A 23,453-nucleotide genomic window follows, 5' to 3' on the forward strand; every position below is an offset into this window, starting at 1 on the left:
ACGGGAAGCTTCTACACCCGAAAACAACGGGAAGCTACTACACCCGAAAACAACGGAAAGCTACTACACCCGAAAACAACGGGAAGCTACTACACCCGAAAACAACGGGAAGCTACTACACCCAAAAACAACGGAAAGCTACTACACCCGAAAACAACGGGAAGCTACTACACCAGAAAACAACGGGAAGCTACTACACCCGAAAACAACGGGAAGCTGTTACACCCGAAAACAACGGGAAGCTACTACACCCGAAAACAACGGGAAGCTGCTACACCCAAAAACAACGGGAAGCTACTACACCCGAAAACAACGGAAAGCTACTACACCCGAAAACAAGGGGAAGCTGCTACACCCGAAAACAACGGGAAGCTACTACACCCAAAAACAACGGAAAGCTACTACACCCGAAAACAACGGGAAGCTACTACACCCGAAAACAACGGGAAGCTACTACACCCAAAAACAACGGGAAGCTACTACACCCAAAAACAACGGGAAGCTACTACACCCGAAAACAACGGGAAGCTACTACACCCAAAAACAACGGGAAGCTACTACACCCAAAAACAACGGGAAGCTTCTACACCCGAAAACAACGGGAAGCTGCTACACCCGAAAACAACAGGAAGCTGCTACACCCGAAAACAACGGGAAGCTACTACACCCGAAAACAACGGGAAGCTACTGAACCAGAAAACAACGGGAAGCTACTGAACCAGAAAACAACGGGAAGCTGCTACACCCAAAAACAATGGGAAGCTACTACATCCAAAAACAACGGGAAGCTACTACACCCGAAAACAACAGGAAGCTACTACACCCGAAAACAACGGGAAGCTACTACACCCGAAAACAACGGGAAGCTACTACACCCAAAAACAACGGGAAACTACTACACCCGAAAACAACGGGAAGCTACTGAACCAGAAAACAACGGGAAGCTGCTACACCCAAAAACAATGGGAAGCTGCTACATCCGAAAACAACGGGAAGCTGCTACACCCGAAAACAACGGGAAGCTACTGAACCAGAAAACAACGGGAAGCTACTGAACCAGAAAACAACGGGAAGCTGCTACACCCAAAAACAATGGGAAGCTACTACATCCAAAAACAACGGGAAGCTACTACACCCGAAAACAACAGGAAGCTACTACACCCGAAAACAACGGGAAGCTACTACACCCGAAAACAACGGGAAGCTACTACACCCGAAAACAACAGGAAGCTACTACACCCGAAAACAACGGGAAGCTACTACACCCGAAAACAACGGGAAGCTACTACACCCGATAACAACGGGAAGCTACTACACCCGAAAACAACGGGAAACTACTACACCCGAAAACAACGGGAAGCTACTACACCCGAAAACAACGGGAAACTACTACACCCGAAAACAACGGGAAGCTACTGAACCAGAAAACAACGGGAAGCTACTACACCCGAAAACAACGGGAAGCTGTTACACCCGAAAACAACGGGAAGCTACTACACCCGAAAACAACGGGAAGCTACTACACCCGAAAACAACGGGAAGCTACCACACCCGAAAACAACGGGAAGCTACTACACCCAAAAACAACGGGAAGCTGCTACACCCAAAACAACGGGAAGCTACTACACCCGAAAACAACGGGAATCTGCTGCACCAGAACTCCCAAGCGTAATTTTTTCGCCATATTAAACTACGTGGATTATGCCTGAGGCTGGAAACAGACCGTGTTATTGTGGAAAACCATATTTCTATGACTAAAACCAGAAAACGTCATTTTTTATTTTTTTATTTTTTTCATTTATTTTTTATTTTGTTCCCGTTTCTAAGCTCAGTGGCCGTTTTTCAAAATGGTGGCATGCTCTGAGTATATATATATATATATTTTTTTTTATGTATACGACTCTGTGGCATTTTCCTCCCATAGTTTTCTGTAGGTAGAAAAAAAAACGCCAAGTATGTTGGTCTCAAGACTACCCCCCCCCCCACCCCCATCAATTCTTCAATAGAAATCTGAGTCACATGATGCTCGAACCACATGACTTAAGAAATAAAGGGAAAACTAAAAACGCTTATACTAATACACAGTTGTTTAAGTTTTTTTTTTGTTTTTATTTTACATAAATGCTCTAAAAAAAAAATAAAAAATACAGAATAAAGTTTGGATCGTTCATAGCCTAAGTCTGTGTTCGCACCAGCGTTGTAAAGCTCCGTTACGACTGCTGATAACGGAGCGGGGACAGAGGTTGTGATATCGGACACCAATTCACATTTAAAGGGGTCCCCCGTGGATCCGTTATCACCTGGTATTTCTTTTTCATGATTTTAGTGGCGAAAAAAAAAACCTGACATGGAGAATTTTTTTTCTCGCTAAATGTTAAAGGAATCAGCGATGTGAACATATCCTGAGAAAAGGAGTTTGAACTGCTAGATCGGTGTTTCCCAACCAGTGCGCCTCCAGCTGTTGCAAAACTACAACTCCCAGCATGTCCGGACAGCCAACGGCTGTCCGGGCATGCTGGGAGTTGTAGTTTTGCAACAGCAGGAGGCACGCTGGTTGGGAAACATTGCGCTGGGATGCGTGGGGGCAGTCATGAGGATGGCTCTACCAATCAGGCCGTGTTTACACTGCGTTTTTGTTTCCTTTTTTATACCCTTGAAAATTAAATAAAAAACTTATTTCCTGTTCATTTACATTATGGAAAACGAATTGCGAATGATACTTTTCTTTGCCGTACACAGTGGAATATACGTTTTTCTATTCTGCAAAATAAAATGTCATGTAGCGTATTGTGAACCCCCCTACTAAGAACATTTATAGGACGGACAGGTAAGTATTAGGAATAAAGGGGTACTCCGGTACTAGACATCTTATCTAGGGAATAAGATGTCTGATCGTGAGGGGCCAAGAGGCCAGATCCACCATGATCAGACACTTATCCCCTTATCCAGTGCATAGGGGATAAGAGGTCTAGTATCGGAGTACCCCTTTAAAGGGGTACTCCGGTGGAAAAAAAAAATTTAAATTTTTTTATTTAACCCCTTAAGGACCAAGGACATATGAGTACTTCCTTGGTCCCCGCTCCCGTAATATAACACGGGGTCCCACGGTGACCCCGCATCATATCACGGCGGGCCTGGCGTCATAGTGAAGCCAGGACCCGCCGCTAATAGCGCGCGGCACTGACCCTTTAGCCGCGCTCAAAGCTGAGCCACGCGGCTAAAAGTGAAAGTAAAAAGTGCCGGTTAGCTCAGTGGGCTGTTCGGGATAGCCACGGCATCCCGAACAACTTACAGGACAGCCGGAGGGTCCCTACCTGCCTCCTCGCTGTCCGATCACCGAATGACTGCTCAGTGCCTGAGATCCAGGCATGAGCAATCAAGCGGCAGAATCATCGATCACTGGATTCCTATGAGAAACCAATGATCGATGTAAAAGATCAGTGAGTGCAGTGTTATAGGTCCCTATGGGATAACAATGATCAGTATAAGAGATCAGTGTGTGCAGTGTTATAGGTCCCTATGGGATAACAATGATCAGTATAAGAGATCAGTGTGTGCAGTGTTATAGGTCCCTATGGGATAACAATGATCAGTATAAGAGATCAGTGTGTGTAGTGTTATAGGTCCCTATGGGATAACAATGATCAGTATAAGAGATCAGCGTGTGCAGTGTCATAGTTCCCTATGGGATAACAATGATCAGTATAAGAGATCAGTGTGTGCAGTGTTATAGGTCCCTATGGGATAACAATGATCAGTATAAGAGATCAGTGTGTGCAGTGTTATAGGTCCCTATGGGATAATAATGATCAGTATAAGAGATCCGTGTGTGCAGTGTTATAGGTCCCTATGGGATAACAATGATCAGTATAAGAGATCAGTGTGTGCAGAGTTATAGGTCCCTATGGGATAATAATGATCAGTATAAGAGATCAGTGTGTGCAGTGTTATAGGTCCCTATGGGATAACAATGATCAGTATAAGAGATCAGTGTGTGCAGTGTTATAGGTCCCTATGGGATAACAATGATCAGTATAAGAGATCAGTGTGTGCAGTGTTATAGGTCCCTATGGGATAATAATGATCAGTATAAGAGATCAGTGTGTGCAGTGTTATAGGTCCCTATGGGATAACAATGATCAGTGTGTGCAGTGTTATAGGTCCCTATGGGATAACAATGATCAGTGTGTGCAGTGTAATAGGTCCCTATGGGAGCTATAACACTGCAAAAAAAAAAAAAAGTGAAAAAAAAGTGAATAAAGATCATTTAACCCCTTCCCTATTAAAAGTTTGAATCACCCCCCTTTTCCCATTAAAAAAAAAAAAAAACACAGTGTAAATAAAAATAAGATATGGTATCGCCGCGTGCGGAAATGTCCGAATTATAAATATATATTGTTAATTAAACCACACGGTCAATGGCGTACAGCCGTTGGCTGTCCGGGCATTATGGGAGTTGTAGTTTTGCAACCTCTGGAGGTCCGCAGGTTGAAGACCACTGATAAGGGATTGACAGGTGGAGATGGACGGCCGGGACCATCCCCTCACAGCTAAAGCCAAAAACGTTTTTTTTTTTGTTCACTCGAGTATAAGCCGAGGGGGGCGTTTTCAGCACGAAAAATCGTGCTGAAAAACTAGGCTTATGCTGGAGTATATACGGTATAGGTTTTTGTTTTCCTTTCTTGTTGTCCATATTTTTTACCCATGTGAAGTAAAAGTCAGCAAGGAGCACTGTGGTCGTGACAGAAAAGAAATCCCAAAAGAAAAGAATCTCCTCTGTAGTATACAGCCGCTATTAAGTACTGGAAGGAGTACAGTCAGATTTTTTTAATAGCAGTAATTTGCAAATCTGTTTAACTTTCTGGCATCCGTTGATTAAAAAAAAAATATATATATATATAAAAGAGTTTTCCACCAGAGTACCCCTTTAATGAATGTGAGAAGGAGGAGAAACCATTGTATATGTCCTATAGAGACCAGAAAACTCAAAGCAGGACTCCGGGGTCGCAACGTTGACTCAAATTCCAGTGCGATGTTCAGCTCTGCAGCACTGACTTATAAAACTATGCAAGTTACTGAAGACCAGTGTTTCCCAACCAGGGTGCCTCCAGCTGTTGCAAAACTACAATTCCCAGCATGCCCGGACAGCCGTTTGCTGTCCGGGCATGCTGGGAATTGTAGTTTTGCAACAGCTGGAGACACCCTGGTTGGGAAACACTGTTGTAGAATCTACCTAATGTAGGTGCAGAGAGGACGCTCATATTAGGGTCCTCACCGTCTTTGGGGTGAATCTGCCCCCTCCCCCCATGATCAATAATTTTCACACAGATTTTAGTTGTTACCTCTATCACCACGTCAGGGGTTAAAAAAAAAAATTTAAAAAATTTAAAAAATCACGCAAACAAGTCAAACTTACCACAGCGACAAAGAAGAAAACAGTGTTTAATTTAGTTATATTATTCCACAAAAACCATGAAATGCTCATGTCTGGATTTAAAGGGACGGTACACCCTCCCGAGAGATTTTTATTTATCGATGCATTGTATCTAAAATGAGAAAAGAAGCAACTTGGCCTACATCTTTCTTTGAAAATCTCCTACCGTATTCTGCACACAGCTCCTATGCAGACCTATATGTCTCTATGGCAACAGACTACAAACAGGCTATGCGTAGTCTGGAACTATCTTCCATCCTAATTCCTGCCCATGTTCTTCTGCCAGGTGAACAAAAAGTAGGTCAAACGTTGCGATACGGTGGCCGGATCGGTGAGTGCAGGCTTTCTTTGCATTCTGTCACTATAGAGACACATAGGCGTGGCATGGGAGACGCAGACACTAAACGGTAAGTCATTAATTTATTGTTTGTTTATATATATATATATATTTTAACTAAGACTAGTTGCAGAGTTGCTTCTTTTTGCATTCTAAATGCATTGGTGCGATAAGATACACTGGTTACAAAAGTGGAGTGTCCCTTTAAATCCTATAGTCATGCATTAGTGATACAGATAGAAAACATAAGGGAATAACAACAACAACAACACACGGGGTCCGTGGTACCTGTAAAACTGAAGTTGGCGTTTGGGACTCCCATATCGAGCACTTTGGGAAGCATGAAGGAAAAGAGAGAAAGATTCCACACATCACATTGCAAATTGTCAATACTGGAGTGTGAGCGCTGGCGACGGACCATGCGGCCTATATATTGGGATATATGGGGTAATAGCGCCATCTAGTGACAAAACGGAAAAATGGACATACCCAGGAGGGATGAGGTGTGTGTGTCATTGACTCAATAGAACAGTGTTTCCCAACCAGGGTACCTTCAGCAGTTGCAGAACTACAACTCCCAGCATGCCCGGACAGCCATTGGCATCAATGTGCCAGATGGAAAGGTGCGCCAAAGCCCTGTCACTCCGGAGGAGTGCGTCATGGGGTCAGTAATGCAGTGATGGGGGCTGCTGGTTGGGAGGACACAGGGGCGGGATCCTTAATGGCCGATCCTAAGGGAAATCCTAGAAAAAGTTAAGTATAAAGAAAAAGTTTTGCAACCTTAAATTTAAAGGCCTACTCCGGTTTTGAAAAGTATATCCCCCTATCCACAGGATAGGGGGTAAGTGTCTGAGATGCAAGGGGGTCATCGACTCTCACTCTGTGCACAAGAAGAGCCGGGCGCAGCGGTCAGACCCCCCACCATCAGACACGTATGCCCTATCATGTGGATACATTTTTCAAAACCGGAGTACCCCTTTAACTTTGTGCCTTAGCTCCATTAAAGGGGTATTCCAGAAAAACCTTTTTTTTTTTTTTTTATATCAACTGGCTCCAGAAAGTTAAACAGATTTGTAAATTACTTCTATTAAAAAATCTTAATCCTTCCAATAATTATTAGCTGCTGAAGTTGAGTTGTTCTTTTCTTTCTGACAACAGTGCTCTCTGCTGACATCTCTGCTTGTCTCGGGAACTGCACAGAGTAGAAGAGGTTTGCTATGGGGATTTGCTTCTACTCTGGACAGTTACCGAGACAGGTGTCATCAGAGGGCACTTAGACAGAAAAGAACAACTCAACGTCAGCAGCTTTTAAGTACTGAAAGGATTAAGAATTTTTTTTTATAGAAGTCATTAACAAATCTGTTTAACTTTCTGGAGCAAGTTGATATATAAAAAAAAAAAAAAAAAAAAAAAAAAAAAGGTTTTTCCTGGATGACCACTTTAAACTTTCAAGATCTATGCTTGCTGTCAATGAACAGGAATGTTCTTATTTATCTTCTGCTGCAGTGATTCCCAACCAATGTGCCTCCAGCTGTTGCAAAACTACCAGCATGCCCGGACATTGTAGTTTTGCAACATCTGTAGGTCTACAGTTCAGAAACTGATTACAATTGTAGCAAGTAAAAAAATAAATATTTGAGCAATTTTTTAATTTGGTGCAACCTATGTCATCGATGTGCAGGTGTAGATTTCTGCTATAAATCACCATTTTTTGGTAAAAAATTCTAGTAAATGTGTGTTATTTTGTGATGGTTCTGTCAAAAGCAGAAAAACGTAACAGAAGCAAATGAATAAGCAAAACTGGGCCTTATGCAAAAGTTTGAGACTTTTGTATGCCACAAAACAGGTGTGGGTGCATAATTTCCCTTTAAAGGGGTACTCCGATGGAAAACTTTTTATTTTTATTTTTATTTTTTTAAATCAACTGGTGCCAGAAAGTTAAACAGATTTGTAAATTACTTCTATATAAAAATCTTAATCCTTCCAGTACATTTTAGGGGCTGTATACTACAGAGGAAATTCTTTTCTTTTTGGATTTCTCTGACATAACTAGCACAGTGCTCTCTGCTGACCTCTGCTGTCCATTTTAGGAACTGTCCAGAGCAGGAGAAAATACCCATAGAAAACCTATGCTGCTCTGGACAGTTCCTAAAATGGACAGCAGAGGTCAGCAGAGACACTGTGGTCATGACATCAGAGAAATCCAAAAAGAAAATAACTTCCTCTGTAGTATACAGCCCCTAAAATGTACTGGAAGGATTAAGTAATTTACAAATCTGTTTAACTTTCTGGCACCAGTTGATTTAAAAAAAAAAAAAAAAAAAAAAGTTTTCCACTGGAGTACCCCTTTAAGGACACAACCCATTTTCATTTTTGCGTTTTGGTTTTTTCCTCCTCTCTTTATAAAATCCATAACTCTTATTTTTTCACCTACAGACCCATATGAGGCTTTTTGGGTGAACATCTGTACCTTGTAATGACACCTTTCATTTTACCATAAAACGTACCACAAAACCAAAAAATTATTATTTGTGGGCGGACATTTATAACTTTTGGTGGGTTCGGCTTTTACGCAGGGCACTTTATGGTAAAGTAATGAATTCTCTTTATACCGTAGGTCGATGCCATAAAAACGATCCTCAATTTATAGTTTTTCTATTATTTTACTGCTTTAAAAAAAAAATGCAAACTTTGTTTTACCAAAATTTATATGCATAAAATTGTCCTTTTCCGACCCCTATAACTTTTTTATTTTTCGGTATACAGGGATGTATGACGGTAATTTTTTTGTGCCGTTATCTGTAGTTTTAACGGTAACATTTTTTTTGGATGGGACTTTTTGATAGTTTTTTATACATTTTTTCTGATATATGATTAAATATCAGTATTTTTGGTGTTTGTAATTTTATTTTAGATTTACCGAGCGGGATCATAAAAATCATATTTTATAAGTTTGGAAATAGAGATGAGCGAATTTACAGTAAATTCAATTCATCACGAACTTCTCAGCTCGGCAGTTGATGACTTTTCCTGCGTAAATTAGTTCAGCTTTCCGGTGCTCCGGTGGGCTGGAAAAGGTGGATACAGTTCTAGGAAAGAGTCTCCTAATACTGTATCCACCTTTTCCAGCCCACGGGAGCACCTGAAAGCTGAACTAATTTATGCAGGAAAAGTCATCAACTGCCGAGCCGAGAAGTTCGCGACGAATTGAATTTACTGTAAATTCGCTCATCTCTATTTGGATACCAAATATGTTAATTCTTTTCATTTGTAAAATGGGAAAATAATGGAGATTTTGTTTATTTTTTTTATTAGGGGAGGGGTTTTACAAACATTTTTTATTTTTTGTTATTTGACACTTTTTAAGTCCCTATAGAGGACTTTTATATAGAATCATTCGATTGCATTCAGTGTATAATGCTACGCCTATAATATAGCATGATACAGTATGATCGGCGATCCGCTGATATAGCCTGGCAAAGTCAGGCTACATTATTAGATCGGCGGCAGGTAAGGGGACCCCCACATTTTAGCTCATCCTACCCCCACTATTACATCACGGGGGTTCGTGAGCTCCCTTGAGCTAACGGCAACTTTTACTTTCATTTTAGATGCCGTGATCAGCATTAATCACGGTGCCTAAAGGGTTAAATGGGATGGCCCCCTGTCTGTCATCAGCTGTGAGTGTCTGGCTACTGATAGTGGCTCGCACTCATTGCTCTGCTGCACTCGCTTTTAATGGTGGAAAACATTTTTTATTTTTTTTTAATTAACTGGTGCCAGAAAGTTAAACAGATTTGTAAAGGACTTTATTAAAAAATCTTAAGCCTTCCAGTACTTTTTAGCAGCTGTATACTACAGAGGAAATTCTTTTCTTTTTGAATTTCTTTTTTGTCTTGTCCACAGTGCTCTCTGCTGATGCCCGTATCAGGAACTGTCCAGAGGAGGAGAAAATCCCCAATAGCAAACCTATACTGCTCTGGACAGTTCCTGATACGGGCATCAGGTGTCAGCAGAGAGCACTGTGGTCAAGACAAAAAAGAAAATAATTTCCTCTAGCATACAGCTGCTAAAAAGTACTGGAAGGGTAAATATTTCTTAATAGAAGTCAATTACAAAGCTGTTTAACTTTCTGGCACCAGTTGATTTAAAAATGTTTTTTCCACCGGAGTACCCCTTTATGGATTCAGCAATATATCTAAAGTAAAAAGAAAGCAGAGTTTCCTACAGGGCAGTATATAAAAGCTATAAAAGTAGAGGAGAACAACTGGGTAAGCCCCTTAAAAGGGTACTCCGCCCCTAGACATCTTATCCCCTAACCAAAAGGATAGGGGATAAGATGTCTGATCACACGATCTCGGCTGAGGCATCCCAGACATCCGGTGCACGGAGCAAACTTGGCTCTGTGCCAGATGACTGGCGATGCGGAGGCTCGTGATGTCACGGTCATGCCTCCTCAATGCAAGTCTATGGGAGGGGGCGTGACTTTGTCACTCCCCCTCCCATAGACTTGCATTGAGGGGGCGTGGTAGCGACGTCCCGAACGTGGCACGACTGTGAAGCCACGAGCCTCCGGCGCTGCACCCAGTGCTCTAAGAGAACGCCGGGTGCAGCAGGGAGATAGTGGGGTGCCCAACCGTGAGAACCCCGCAATCGGACATCTTATCCCCTATCCTTTGGATAGGGGCGGAGGACCCCTTTAAAGGTCTGCTCATCCTGTTGGGTTGTGTATCAGACACAACCACTATACAGGCATATAAGGTATACGTGGTGCAGCCTCCCGGTGTCGGCGTGGACGTCTCCTGGCCGGTGGCAACATTGAAGCGGAGTAGAAGAAAAAGCCGACACATCTGACGAAGAGGCAACTAAGCCTCGAAACGCGTTATGTATGATTAATAAAGTTATCTGTGAGATTCACATCATTCTCTGACTGGTGGACTGTGCCAAGAACCCGGCTTCTTCTTCTACTCCGCTTCCCTTAAGGTTTCAGGGTGTACAGGTACGTCCTTAGTCCTTAAAGGGGTACTCAGTTGCTAGACATCTTATCGTCTATGCAAAGGATAAGGGATTAGATGTCTGATCTCAGGGGTCCAACTGCCGGGACCCCCCGCAATCTCCAGCCCGGCAATCTGAACATTTAGGCTCCAGAGAAGAACTCTGTCCGTACAAACATCTCCCAGTTTAGCGGACTCCAGACAACAATATGTCAATATAATAAGTATATAAAAATAACCACAGAAAAGAATAATAAAACTGGGGGAACTCATCAATAATAAAGTATAAGGGTCAGTTCACACTGGAGAATTTCTGTAATTTCTATTGGGTTGAGGCAGAAATAAAGCGTTTGAATTCAAAGTCCCAGTTATTAAAGGGGACTCCAGTATTTACAAACTTCCTGTCCTGTGGATTGGGAATACATAGCTGATCGTGAGAGGGTTGGACCCCTGTAATCAGCAACATCCACAGGATAGGGGATAAGTTTTTATTTACTTTCGTTCCCCTCAAGGGGTATTCCACTGCCCTAGTGTTCAGAACATTTTGTTCCGAACGCTGGGTGCGGGCTGCAGGGGTCAAGACATCACAGTACCGCCCCTTGTGATGTCACTCCATGCCCCCTCAATGCAAGTCTATGGGAGGGGGCGTGCCAGTCACACCCCCTCCCATAGACTTGAATTGAGGGGGTGTGACGTGACATCACAAGGGGGCGTGGCAGGGAATTCACAACCCCCGCAGCCTGCACCCAGCGTTCGGAACAAAATTTTCTGAACACTAGGGCAGTAAAGTACGCCTTTAAGGGATACTCTAGACGTCGTGCATCCGCAGCATATGTGACGCCCTAATGACCGTCCCTAGAATCAGTCTCCTATTTTGCCCGAGTGTCCTGGTTTATCCGCTCCTAGCAGCAATCCGCCGCTGCAAGAAGACACAGATTGAGCTGCAAGTCACGTGTGCGCATGCGCAGTGTACTCAGACATCGCTGTCGCTCCCTCTGCTATGCCGAGCGGCCGTGATGTCTGTGAGTGTGCTGCGCATGCGCGATTCACAGCTCAGTTTGTGTCTGCTCGTAGCGGCGGATGGCTACTACGAGCAGACAAACCAGGACACTCGGGAAAAGTAGGAGGCTGACTCTATGGGCGGTGAGTAGCGTGTGACCTTAACCTTATTGGGACTTAGCGTGTAGATTCCGTCGAAAGAACAAACATGCTCATTCTTTCGGCGGAACGCAGATCCATGGCAGAACTTTTCTGCAAAAAAAATTGCGCCAAGTGAACTGAGCAGCAGAATCCCATTTAAAGGGCAGGAGGCTGCCATAAACGGAATCCGCGCTGAATTGCCGCAGTGTGAACGGTACCCGATAGTAAAGGGAGGCAGCACTTACCTGTAAATCATTCCTGGAGAGCCAGTCTGACGCAGTGATAGTCTAGCGGGGGAGTCTGTGGTGGATTCCGGATACATGGAGCCAGCTTCGGGGGCTGAGCTCAACGCGCTGCTCGCCGTCTACAATCTACGACAGAAAATACGGAAATTTTGGGTCAGAACTCAGAGCAAGAAAGAAGAAAACAAAGAGCGAAAAGTATCAGAATCCTACGATATAAATATAATTCAGATTTACTAAACTGAAAGACGACACTTTTTATTTGTTTCTTAGTTTTTTGTTTCTGTCAGGTTTTTCCCAATTTTGAGATCCACAAAGCAGAAGAAACTCTAAATGGCGGCTCGTCCTCTGGGGTTATTCTCTGTCCCCAGATATTTACTAAGGGGTTTCCTACAGTTTTTCCAACAAATTGTCTCATTATGACGCAATAGAACCGCATGGCGGCTAAAGATGGGAAGGCCTGGGAAAAATTGGGGAAAAAATAGTTCCCAATAACATTATTTGTTTGTATTTTTTCTTTGTTGTTTTAAAGATTTAACAAAAAAAAAAAAAATTGGAATGAGGAATCTGTTCTTTTATAATGATAAATAATTAGTTTATTTACTAAATAATAAAAGACGACAGAGTTCAGAGAATGGATCGGATTAGACTTCATATATTTTGTGTTTTTGCTTTTTTTCAATTGATTTATTTTTTATTATTTATATTTTTTAAAGGAGAGCACCGATGTTACACCTCAAGCTATTTTGTTGCAAAATAAAAATTTAAAAAGCAAATTTCGTTTATTATTTACTGATTAAACGGGTACTCCGGTGAAAAGCAATTTTTTTTCTTTTATTTTTTTTCAAATCAACTGGTGCCAAAAAGTTTAACAGATTTGTAAATTACTTCTATTAAAAAATCTTAATCCTTCCAGTACTTATTAGCTGCTGTATACTACATAGAAAATTCTTTTTTTGAATTTCCTTTCTGTCTGACCACAGTGCTCTCTGCTGACACCTCTGTCCATGTCAGGAACTGTCCAGAGCAGGAGAGGTTTGCTATGGGGATTTGTTCCTGCTCTGGACAGTTCCTGACACAGACAGAGGTGTCAGCAGAGAGCACTGTGGTCAGACTGGAAAGAACCAAACAACTTCCTGTGGAGCATACAGCAGCTGATAAGTACTGGAAGGATTAAGATTGTTACATAGAAGTCATTTACAAATCTTTATAACTTTTTGGCACCAGTTGATTTAAAAAAAATTGTTTTTCACCGGAGTTCCCCTTTAAGCTTTACTTTTCTATCTACCATTAAACATCGACCTACATACACTGCATTTTATGTTTCCAGTGTAACATTTCGTATTTGTAAAACTTCTCCACTCTGCAAGTTTCAATTTTTCCGGAGACTTTCAATTTTTTCTAAAATTTTCTAAAATTGTTGGGGGTTTGAAAACCCCTATGCACTACGGCAGTGTTTTCCAAACAGTGTGCCTCCAGCTGTTGCAAAACAACAACTCCCCAGCATGCCCGAAAGTCTCAAACTTTTGCGCAAGGCTGGTTTTGCTCAAATATTTTCTTCAGTTACGTTTTTTTCGCCTTTGTCAGCACTGTTCCAAAATAACAGACCAGGCCCCAACACAATTACTAGAATTTATTACCAAACAATTGGCGTGACGTATAGCAGAAGTCTACGCCGGCACATTTCCCAAATATTTATTTTTTTACTTATTTTTTTTGTTTTTTTTGCTTGCCATAATTGTAATCAGTTTCCAAACTGTGGACCTCCAGATGTTGCAAAACTACAAATCCCAGCATGCCCGGACAGCCAACGGCTGTCCGGGCATGCTGGGAGTTGTAGTTTTGCAACAGCTGGAGGCACACTGTTTAGAAAACATTGCATTAGGGTTCTACTACACATTCTATCACATTTACTGAAAGGCTACTTGCTGTTTACTCTATCTAGTAGTTTTTTTTAAGTGCGCAAACACTTGATAAATCATTTGGGAAACACACAAAAAAAAAAAACATCCTAAAAATACAAAACAATAAAAAAATGGCGTCTTTTAGTTTAGTAAATTTAGGCTGGTGTTCGCACATTGGGCCGTCATCACATTAGTGAAGTGATCGGCACAAATAGGGGCACAAAGTCTAATGTGAAGAATACACTAAGCGGAAATAAGAGGATAATAAATCGAGCGGGATAAGAAATTATAATCCTAATGTAGCGGGATTGTAAAAAACGGAGAATCTTAGAAAATCTGGGCCAGTGTGGTAGATGCTAAAGCTGACAAGATTCTACAGACAATGACAGATCAATGGGTGATAGAGGGCGAGAGGAAATTACATTTGTGCAAGGTGAAGTGTGCAAAACCCCTCAGGGGTTAGGTGTGCAAAACACGTAGGGAGTAAAGGGTGCAAAATATGTCGGGTCAAGTGTGAAAGATACTTAGGGGATGAAGTGTGCAAAACACGTTAGGGAGTGAAGTGCTCAAAATATGTAGAGGTGAAGTGTTCAAAATATGTAGAGGGTGAAGTGAGCAAAACATGTAGGGGGTGAAGCATGCAAAAGACGTACGTGGGGGGTGACGTGTGCAAAATAAGACAGGGAGTGAAGTGTTCAAAATATGTAGGGGGTGAAGTAAGCAAAACATGTAGGGGATGATGCCTGCAAAACATGTAGGGTGTGAAGTGTGCAAATCACCTACGTGAGGGGTGAAGTGTGCAAAACACGTTAGGGAGTTAAGTGCTCAAAACATGTAGAGGTGAAGTGTGAAAGATACGTAGGGGATGAAGTGTGCAAAACATGTTAAGGAGTGAAGTGCTCAAAATATGTAGAGGTGAAGTGTTCAAAATATGTAGAGGGTGAAGTGAGCAAAACATGTAGGGGGTGAAGAATGCAAAAGATGTACATGGGGGGGTGAAGCGTGCAAAACACGTACGTGAGGGGTGAAGAGAGCAAAACATGTACGTGAGGGGTGAAGTGTGCAAAAAACATACATAAGGGGTGAAGAGAGCAAAACATGTAAGTGAGGGGTGAAGTGTGCAAAACACCTCAGGGAATGAAGTGTTCAAAATATGTAGAGGGTGAAGTAAGCAAAACATGTAGGGGGTGATGCCTGCAAAACATGTAGGGGGTGAAGTGTGCAAATCACGTACGTGAGGGGTGAAGTGTGCAAAACATGTCAGGGAGTGAAGTGCTCAAAATATGTAGAGGGTTAAGTGAGCAAAACATGTCAGGGGTGAAGTTTTCAAAGCACATAGGGGTGAAGTCTGCAAAACATGTCGGGTCAAGTGTGAAAAATATGTGCAAAGGGTACATAGGGTGTGACGGGTGCAAAACACGTACGTGAGTATGAAAAACACGTCAGGGAGTGAAATGTTCAAAATATGTAGATGGTGAAGTGTTCGAAACACATAGGGGGTGAAGTCTGAAAAACATGTCGGGTCAAGTGTGCAAAACATGTAGGGGGTGAATCAAGCAAATATGTAGGGGGTGAAGCGTGCAAAACACATCAGGACGTGGAGTGTTCGAAATATGTAGAGGGTGGAGTGAGCAAAACACATAGGGGGTGAAGTCTGCAAAACATGTCGGAGGTGAAGTGCTCAAAGCACATAAGGGGAAAATGTGCAAAACACAAAGGAAGTGAAGCTGTTTCTGAATATGATGATAATAATAATAATAAAATATATAGTCCTGGCACACAACAGATTTGTCAGGTGCCCAGTTATCAAACATATAAAAATAATAAATCAGCAATAAAAACAACAGATCATCATCGGGGATCAAACAAAAAAAACAGCTCTGTAGTTCAGTGTTTCCCAACCAGTGTGCTTCCGACTGTTGCAAAACTACAACTCCCAGCATGCATGGACAGCCTTTGGCTGGGAGTTGTCATTTTGCAACAGCTGGAGACACCCTGGTTGGGAAACGCTGGGTTAAAGTGACAGATTCTCTAATTGTAATCATAATGGATACATTCAAAACAATATAAACTTTGTCAATCTGTAATTTCCTTTATGTCCAATTACAGAACCACATTACCCCCGTATAAGAAATGGTGTGAAATACAGAGGGGTATGCGGCCTCCATTGTATGATATGTAATACAGAGGGGTATGTGGCCTCCATTGTATGATATGTAATACAGAGGGGTATGTGGCCTCCATTGTATGATATGTAATACAGAGGGGTATGTGGCCTCCATTGTATGATATGTAATACAGAGGGGTATGTGGCCTCCATTGTATGATATGTAATACAGAGGGGTATGTGGCCTCCATTGTATGATATGTAATACAGAGGGGTTTGTGGCCTCCACTGTATGATATGTAATACAGAGGGGTATGTGGCCTCCATTGTATGATATGTAATACAGAGGGGTATGTGGCCTCCATTGTATGATATGTAATACAGAGGGGTATGTGGCCTCCATTGTATGATATGTAATACAGAGGAGAATGTGGCCTCCATGGTATGATATGTAATACAGAGGGGTATGTGGCCTCCATTGTATGATATGTAATACATAGGAGTATGTGGCCTCCATGGTATGATATGTAATACAGAGGGGTATGTGGCCTTCATTGTATGATATGTAATACAGAGGGGTATGTGGCCTCCATTGTATGATATGTAATACAGAGGGGTATGTGGCCTTCATTGTATGATATGTAATACAGAGGGGTATGTGGCCTCCATTGTATGATATGTAATACAGAGGGGTATGTGGCCTCCATTGTATGATATGTAATACAGAGGAGTATGTGGCCTCCATTGCATGATATGTAATACAGAGGGGTATGTGGCCTCCATGGTATGATATGTAATACAGAGGGGTATGTGGCCTCCATTGTATGATATGTAATACAGAGGGGTTTGTGGCCTCCATTGTATGATATGTAATACAGAGGGGTATGTGGCCTCCATTGTATGATATGTAATACAGAGGGGTATGTGGCCTCCATTGTATGATATGTAATACAGAGGGGTATGTGGCCTCCATTGCATGATATGTAATACAGAGGGGTTTGTGGCCTCCATTGTATGATATGTAATACAGAGGGGTATGTGGCCTCCATTGTATGATATGTAATACAGAGGGGTATGTGGCCTCCATTGTATGATATGTAATACAGAGGGGTATGTGGCCTCCATTGCATGATATGTAATACAGAGGGGTTTGTGGCCTCCATTGTATGATATGTAATACAGAGGGGTATGTGGCCTCCATTGTATGATATGTAATACAGAGGAGTATGTGGCCTCCATGGTATGATATGTAATACAGAGGGGTATGTGGCCTCCATTGTATGATATGTAATACAGAGGGGTATGTGGCCTCCATTGTATGATATGTAATACAGAGGGGTATGTGGCCTCCATTGTATGATATGTAATACAGAGGGGTATGTGGCCTCCATTGTATGATATGTAATACAGAGGGGTATGTGGCCTCCATTGTATGATATGTAATACAGAGGAGTATGTGGCCTCCATTGTATGATATGTAATACAGAGGGGTTTGTGGCCTCCATTGTATGATATGTAATACAGAGGGGTATGTGGCCTCCATTGTATGATATGTAATACAGAGGGGTATGTGGCCTCCATTGTATGATATGTAATACAGAGGGGTATGTGGCCTCCATTGCATGATATGTAATACAGAGGGGTTTGTGGCCTCCATTGTATGATATGTAATACAGAGGGGTATGTGGCCTCCATTGTATGATATGTAATACAGAGGAGTATGTGGCCTCCATTGTATGATATGTAATACAGAGGGGTATGTGGCCTCCATTGTATGATATGTAATACAGAGGGGTATGTGGCCTCCATTGTATGATATGTAATACAGAGGGGTATGTGGCCTCCATTGTATGATATGTAATACAGAGGGGTATGTGGCCTCCATTGTATGATATGTAATACAGAGGGGTATGTGGCCTCCATTGTATGATATGTAATACAGAGGGGTATGTGGCCTCCATTGTATGATATGTAATACAGAGGAGTATGTGGCCTCCATTGTATGATATGTAATACAGAGGAGTATGTGGCCTCCATTGTATGATATGTAATACAGAGGAGTATGTGGCCTCCATGGTATGATATGGCGCTCCTACAGTATTGGAATAGGAAGTACCGTGATCCGTCAACTTACAATGGCCTCAACATACAATAGTGTCAACATACAATGGTCTTTTCTGGACCATTGTAACTTGAAACCAGACTCAACATACAATGCTACGAACATAATCCAGATCTGTGAAACGTGTCAATGGCCGGAAGAACCAACCAATCAGAATGGGCAATTTACTGGTAAAACACCTGTATTACTGAAGTGTATGCACTGACTGGTGTCTGGTAGCGCCCCCTACAGTACAGGGAGGTATTACATGGTCTGTACTCTTTACCTGTATTACTGAAGTGTATGCACTGACTGGTGTCTGGTAGCGCCCCCTACAGTACAGGGAGGTATTACATGGTCTGTACTCTTTACCTGTATTACTGAAGTGTATGCACTGACTGGTTTCTGGTAGCACCCCCTACAGTACAGGGAGGTATTACATGTTCTGTACTCTTTACCTGTATTACTGAAGTGTATACACTGACTGGTGTCTGGTAGCGTCCCCTACAGTACAGGGAGGTATTACATGTTCTGTACTCTTTACCTGTATTACTGAAATGTATGCACTGACTGGTGTCTGGTAGCGCCCCCTACAGTACAGGGCGGTATTACATGTTCTGTACTCTTTACCTGTATTACTGAAGTGCATGCACTGACTGGTGTCTGGTAGCGCCCCCCTACAGTACAGGGAGGTAATACATGTTCTGTACTCTTTACCTGTATTACTGAAGTGTATGCACTGACTGGTGTCTGGTAGCGCCCCCTACAGTATTGGGTTGTATTACATGTTCTGTACTCTTTACCTGTACCAGGGTTACCTGCTCCTTTGGACACCAGGTGAGGGCGGCTCCATGTTACTTTTTTTTTAGGACATTTCATGTACTGTACAGGACCCTGAAGAAGCTCCTGTCCTCTACATAGACCAGTGTTTCCCAAGCAGGGTGCCCCCAGCTGTTGCAAAACTACAACTCTCAGCATGCTGGGAGTTGTAGTTTTGCAACAGCTGGAGGCTCCCTGCCTGGGAAACACTGACATAGACAGTGATTACAGCTCCCAGCAGATCTTCCTTACTTCTATATGTAAGGACTTGATTTATCTATATTAGTTATCTACTTATTTTTTTTTTTTATTCTCACTTTTTCCTATTTTTTTGGATGACATTTTGGTGGCTTCAGAACAAATTACCAGGTTTCCATAGAGTTCTGGTCTCAACATACAATGGTTTCAACATACAATCGTCGTCCTGGAACCAATTCATATTGTAACTTGAGGGACCGCTGTAATAGATTGGGGAATTAAGGAACTTTCCTCACTTTGCAGTTACAACATCTCTCTGTGTCCACAAGAGGGAGGCAGCGCGCAGAACACTGCAGTAAAAGGAGAGGTCGAAACTCCTGAGCCGCAGCTTCGGCCGCATTTACACTCGCTGCGGATTTCACTGCAGTCAGACATTGCGGACGGTCCGCAGCGGATATTTGCAGCCAATTGTTCTGTCACAGCTTTGTACTAAATATTCAAATAGTTTAGATGTTGCAGGAAAAAAAAACAAAATCTGAAAAACCAACAGAGCGGAATAAAAAATCTGCAGAAAGTTCATTTTCTGCAAAATTTCAATAGCAGAAAAAAAAAAAACATTTTGTATTTTTGTGTTGCATAAATCTACAGTAGATAATTCTTCACATCTCTGCAACAAATCTGTATCAAAATCCAAAAATGTTTCAAAGTTTTCAAAGTTAAAAAGGGGTACTCCGGTGGAAAACAAATTCTATAAAATCAATTGGTACCAAAAAGTTAAAACAGATTTGTAAATTACTTCTATTTAAAAATCTTAATCCTTCCAGTACTTATCAGTTGCTGTATAATAAGGAGGAAATTGTGTACTTCTGTCACGTCTGATCACGGTGCTCTCTGCTGCCACCTCTGTCCATGTCAGGAACTGTCCAGGGCAGGAGAGGTTTGCTATGGGGATTTGCTTCTACTCCGGACAGTTCCTTACATGGACAGAGGTGGCAGCAGAAAGCACTGTGATCAGACTGGAAAGATCTACACAACTTCCTGTGGAGCATACAGCAGCTGATAAGTACTGGAAGGATTAAGATTTTAAAATAGAATCTGTTTAACTTTTTGGCACCAGTTGATTAAAAAAAAAAAAAAAGTTTTCCACCGGAGAACCCCTTTAATAATGAGTGTTACCGTTGCATGCTTCTATCTTTCTTCAGCTGTTCCCCCTCCTCCTCTCCCTCTTTCAATCTCCATAGACTTCTATGGGCAGGATGTAACCTGATCTGTCTAATGTCAGATATTCAAAGTAAATAAGATAGATTGATATGAGATCGTTAGATTGATAGATAGATATGAGATAGATAGATATGAGATAGATAGATAGATAGATATGAGATAGATAGATAGATAAGAGATAGATAGATATGAGATAGATAGATAGATATGAGATAGATAGATATGAGATAGATATGAGATAGATAGATAGATAGATATGAGATATATGGATAGATAGATAGATAGATAGATATGAGATAGATAGATATGAGATATATAGATAGATAGATAGATATGAGATAGATAGATATGAGATAGATAGATATGAGATAGATAGATATGAGATAGATAAATAGGAGATAGATAGATATGAGATAGATAAATAGGAGATAGATAGATATGAGATAGATAAATAGATGTGAGATAGATAGACAGATATGAGATAGATAGATATATATGAGACATATAGATAGATATGAGATAGATAGATATGAGATAGATAAATAGGAGATAGATAGATATGAGATAGATAAATAGGAGATAGATAGATATGAGATAGATAAATAGATGTGAGATAGATAGACAGATATGAGATAGATAGATATATATGAGACATATAGATAGATATGAGATAGATAGATATTAGATATGAGGTAGATAGATATGAGATAGATAGATAGATAGATATGAGATAGATATGAGATAGATAAATATGAGATAGATAGATAGATATGAGATAGATAGCTAGAAATGAAATAGATAAATATGAGATAGAGCAGCAACCAATTAGATTCCAGCATTCATTTTTAAAAAGGCCTCTTAAAAATTAAAGCAGTAATCTGATTGCACAAGGTTCGAAAAATCTCCTTTTATATGTGTATGTACTGTATTTGTATGTGTGTATATATATATATATATATATGTCTGTCTATCTCATATTTATCTATCTATCTATCTCACATCAATTTATCTATTTATCTATCTATCTATCTCATATCTATCTATATATCTATTTATCTCATATCTATCTATCTATCTCATATCTATATCTATCTATCTATCTATCTCATATCTATCTATCTATCTATCTATCTCATATCTATCTATCTATCTATCTCATATCTATCTATCTATCTATCTCATATCTATCTATCTATCTATCTCATATCTATCTATCTATCTATCTCATATCTATCTATCTATCTATCTCATATCTATCTATCTATCTCATATCTATCTATCTCATATCTATCTATCTCATATCTATCTATCTCATATCTATCTATCTCATATCTATCTATCTCATATCTATTTATCTCATATCTATCTATCTATTTATCTCATATCTATCTATCTCATATCTATCTATCTATCTATCTCATATCTATCTATCTCATATCTATCTATCTATCTCATATCTATCTATCTATCTATCTCATATCTATCTATCTATCTCATATCTATCTATCTATCTCATATCTATCTATCTATCTCATATCTATCTATCTATCTCATATCTATCTCATATCTATCTATCTCATATCTATCTATCTCATATCTATCTATCTCATATCTATGTATCTCATATCTATCTATCTCATATCTATCTTATATCTATCTATTCCATATCTATCTATCTCATATCTATCTATCTATCTCATATCTATCTATCTATCTCATATCTATCTATCTATCTATCTATTTGTCATGATATTATATTTAGGCTACAGAGATCTATAAGATACAGTAATAATTCTGATCATCGCCTCCTTGGTCTCAGTTATAGTAAACGATAGATAAACCAAGAACAATACATTCCGCAATTGTAAATAAAGCTGTGAAGGACGCGGTGCGCTGGTATCATCGGTATCTCAGCTCTTTGATGTGAGAAGATTTCATGAAGGAGCGGAGAGGATTTTCTTATGTCACTTACCAGACAGGAGACCGCGCCAGATTTCCGTCTTCTCTGAGCGAACCTGCGGTGTTGTCTGCTGTGAAGGTGACTGCGCTGACGGGATCGGATCCGCGCCCTCCGCCATGGGGAGAGTGTAAATTTCAGCAGCTTTTCTTTCAGCCACTGGTTAGAAAAAAGGTCTTGTTGAGATGTAGAGGACAATGGGCGCTGGCGGGGTGCTACTTAATCCGTAAGTGTTTTATAACGTAATCTGAGGCCCCGATCCTAGTTCAGCTTTGTCCTCAAACAACACAACAAAGGCCGAAGCTATAAAGAGGAAAGGGTTATTTTCTCACTAATTACAAAGTGTTGATTTCCACCGACATTGTTCACTAATTTGTTGTACGAGATACTTGTCGTAGCCAAAAGGGAAGGAGATCGGGCGAGAAGTTTAGAAGAGTCACAGAGGGTGATGTGGCCCAAAGACTCGAGGCAGAGACATAAAAGTGTACAGGAAAGTCAACTACGAATGGGAGCGGGAACCATCACCAGGAACCAGAACCATCACCAGGAACCAGAACCAACACTAGGAACCAGAACCATCACCAGGAACCAGAACCACCACCAGGAACCAGAACCATCACCAGGAACCAGAACCATCACCAGGAACCAGAACCACCACCAGGAACCAGAACCACCACCAGGAACCAGAACCACCACCAGGAACCAGAACCATCACCAGGAACCAGAACCATCACCAGGAACCAGAACCACCACCAGGAACCAGAACCACCACTAGGAACCAGAACCACCACTAGGAGCCAGAACCACCACTAGGAACCAGAACCACCACTAGGAACCAGAACCATCACTAGGTGCAAGAACCACCACTAGGAGCAAGAACCATCACTAGGAACCAGAACCTCCACTAGGAGCCAGAACCATCACTAGGAGCAAGAACCATCACTAGGAGCCAGAACCACCACTAGGAACCAGAACCACCACTAGGAACCAGAACCACCA

The 23,453-nt window shown here is 41.3% G+C and overlaps 1 protein-coding gene across 14 annotated transcripts in view; it reads right to left on the reverse strand.

Annotated features, from left to right (window-relative positions):
• The window catches only part of KCNAB2 (potassium voltage-gated channel subfamily A regulatory beta subunit 2), a 210,898-nt gene that overhangs the window by 116,503 nt on the left and 70,942 nt on the right, over positions 1-23,453 (reverse strand). For 9 of the 14 annotated variants that reach the window (XM_056544493.1, XM_056544500.1, XM_056544491.1 and 6 more), the window contains exons 2-3: positions 12,151-12,276; positions 6,060-6,101 (exon numbers count right to left, since the gene is read on the reverse strand). In XM_056544493.1, coding sequence (XP_056400468.1) covers positions 6,060-6,101; positions 12,151-12,227 — 119 coding nt within the window. In that variant the 5' untranslated portion in view covers positions 12,228-12,276. Of the gene's footprint in view, positions 1-6,059; positions 6,102-12,150; positions 12,277-22,469; positions 22,488-23,453 lie in introns of those variants that run through there. The other 5 variants (XM_056544503.1, XM_056544502.1, XM_056544504.1 and 2 more) reach the window with 2 other exon arrangements.

Source organism: Hyla sarda, chromosome 10 (assembly GCF_029499605.1).
Source record: "Hyla sarda isolate aHylSar1 chromosome 10, aHylSar1.hap1, whole genome shotgun sequence".
NCBI lineage: Eukaryota > Metazoa > Chordata > Amphibia > Anura > Hylidae > Hyla > Hyla sarda.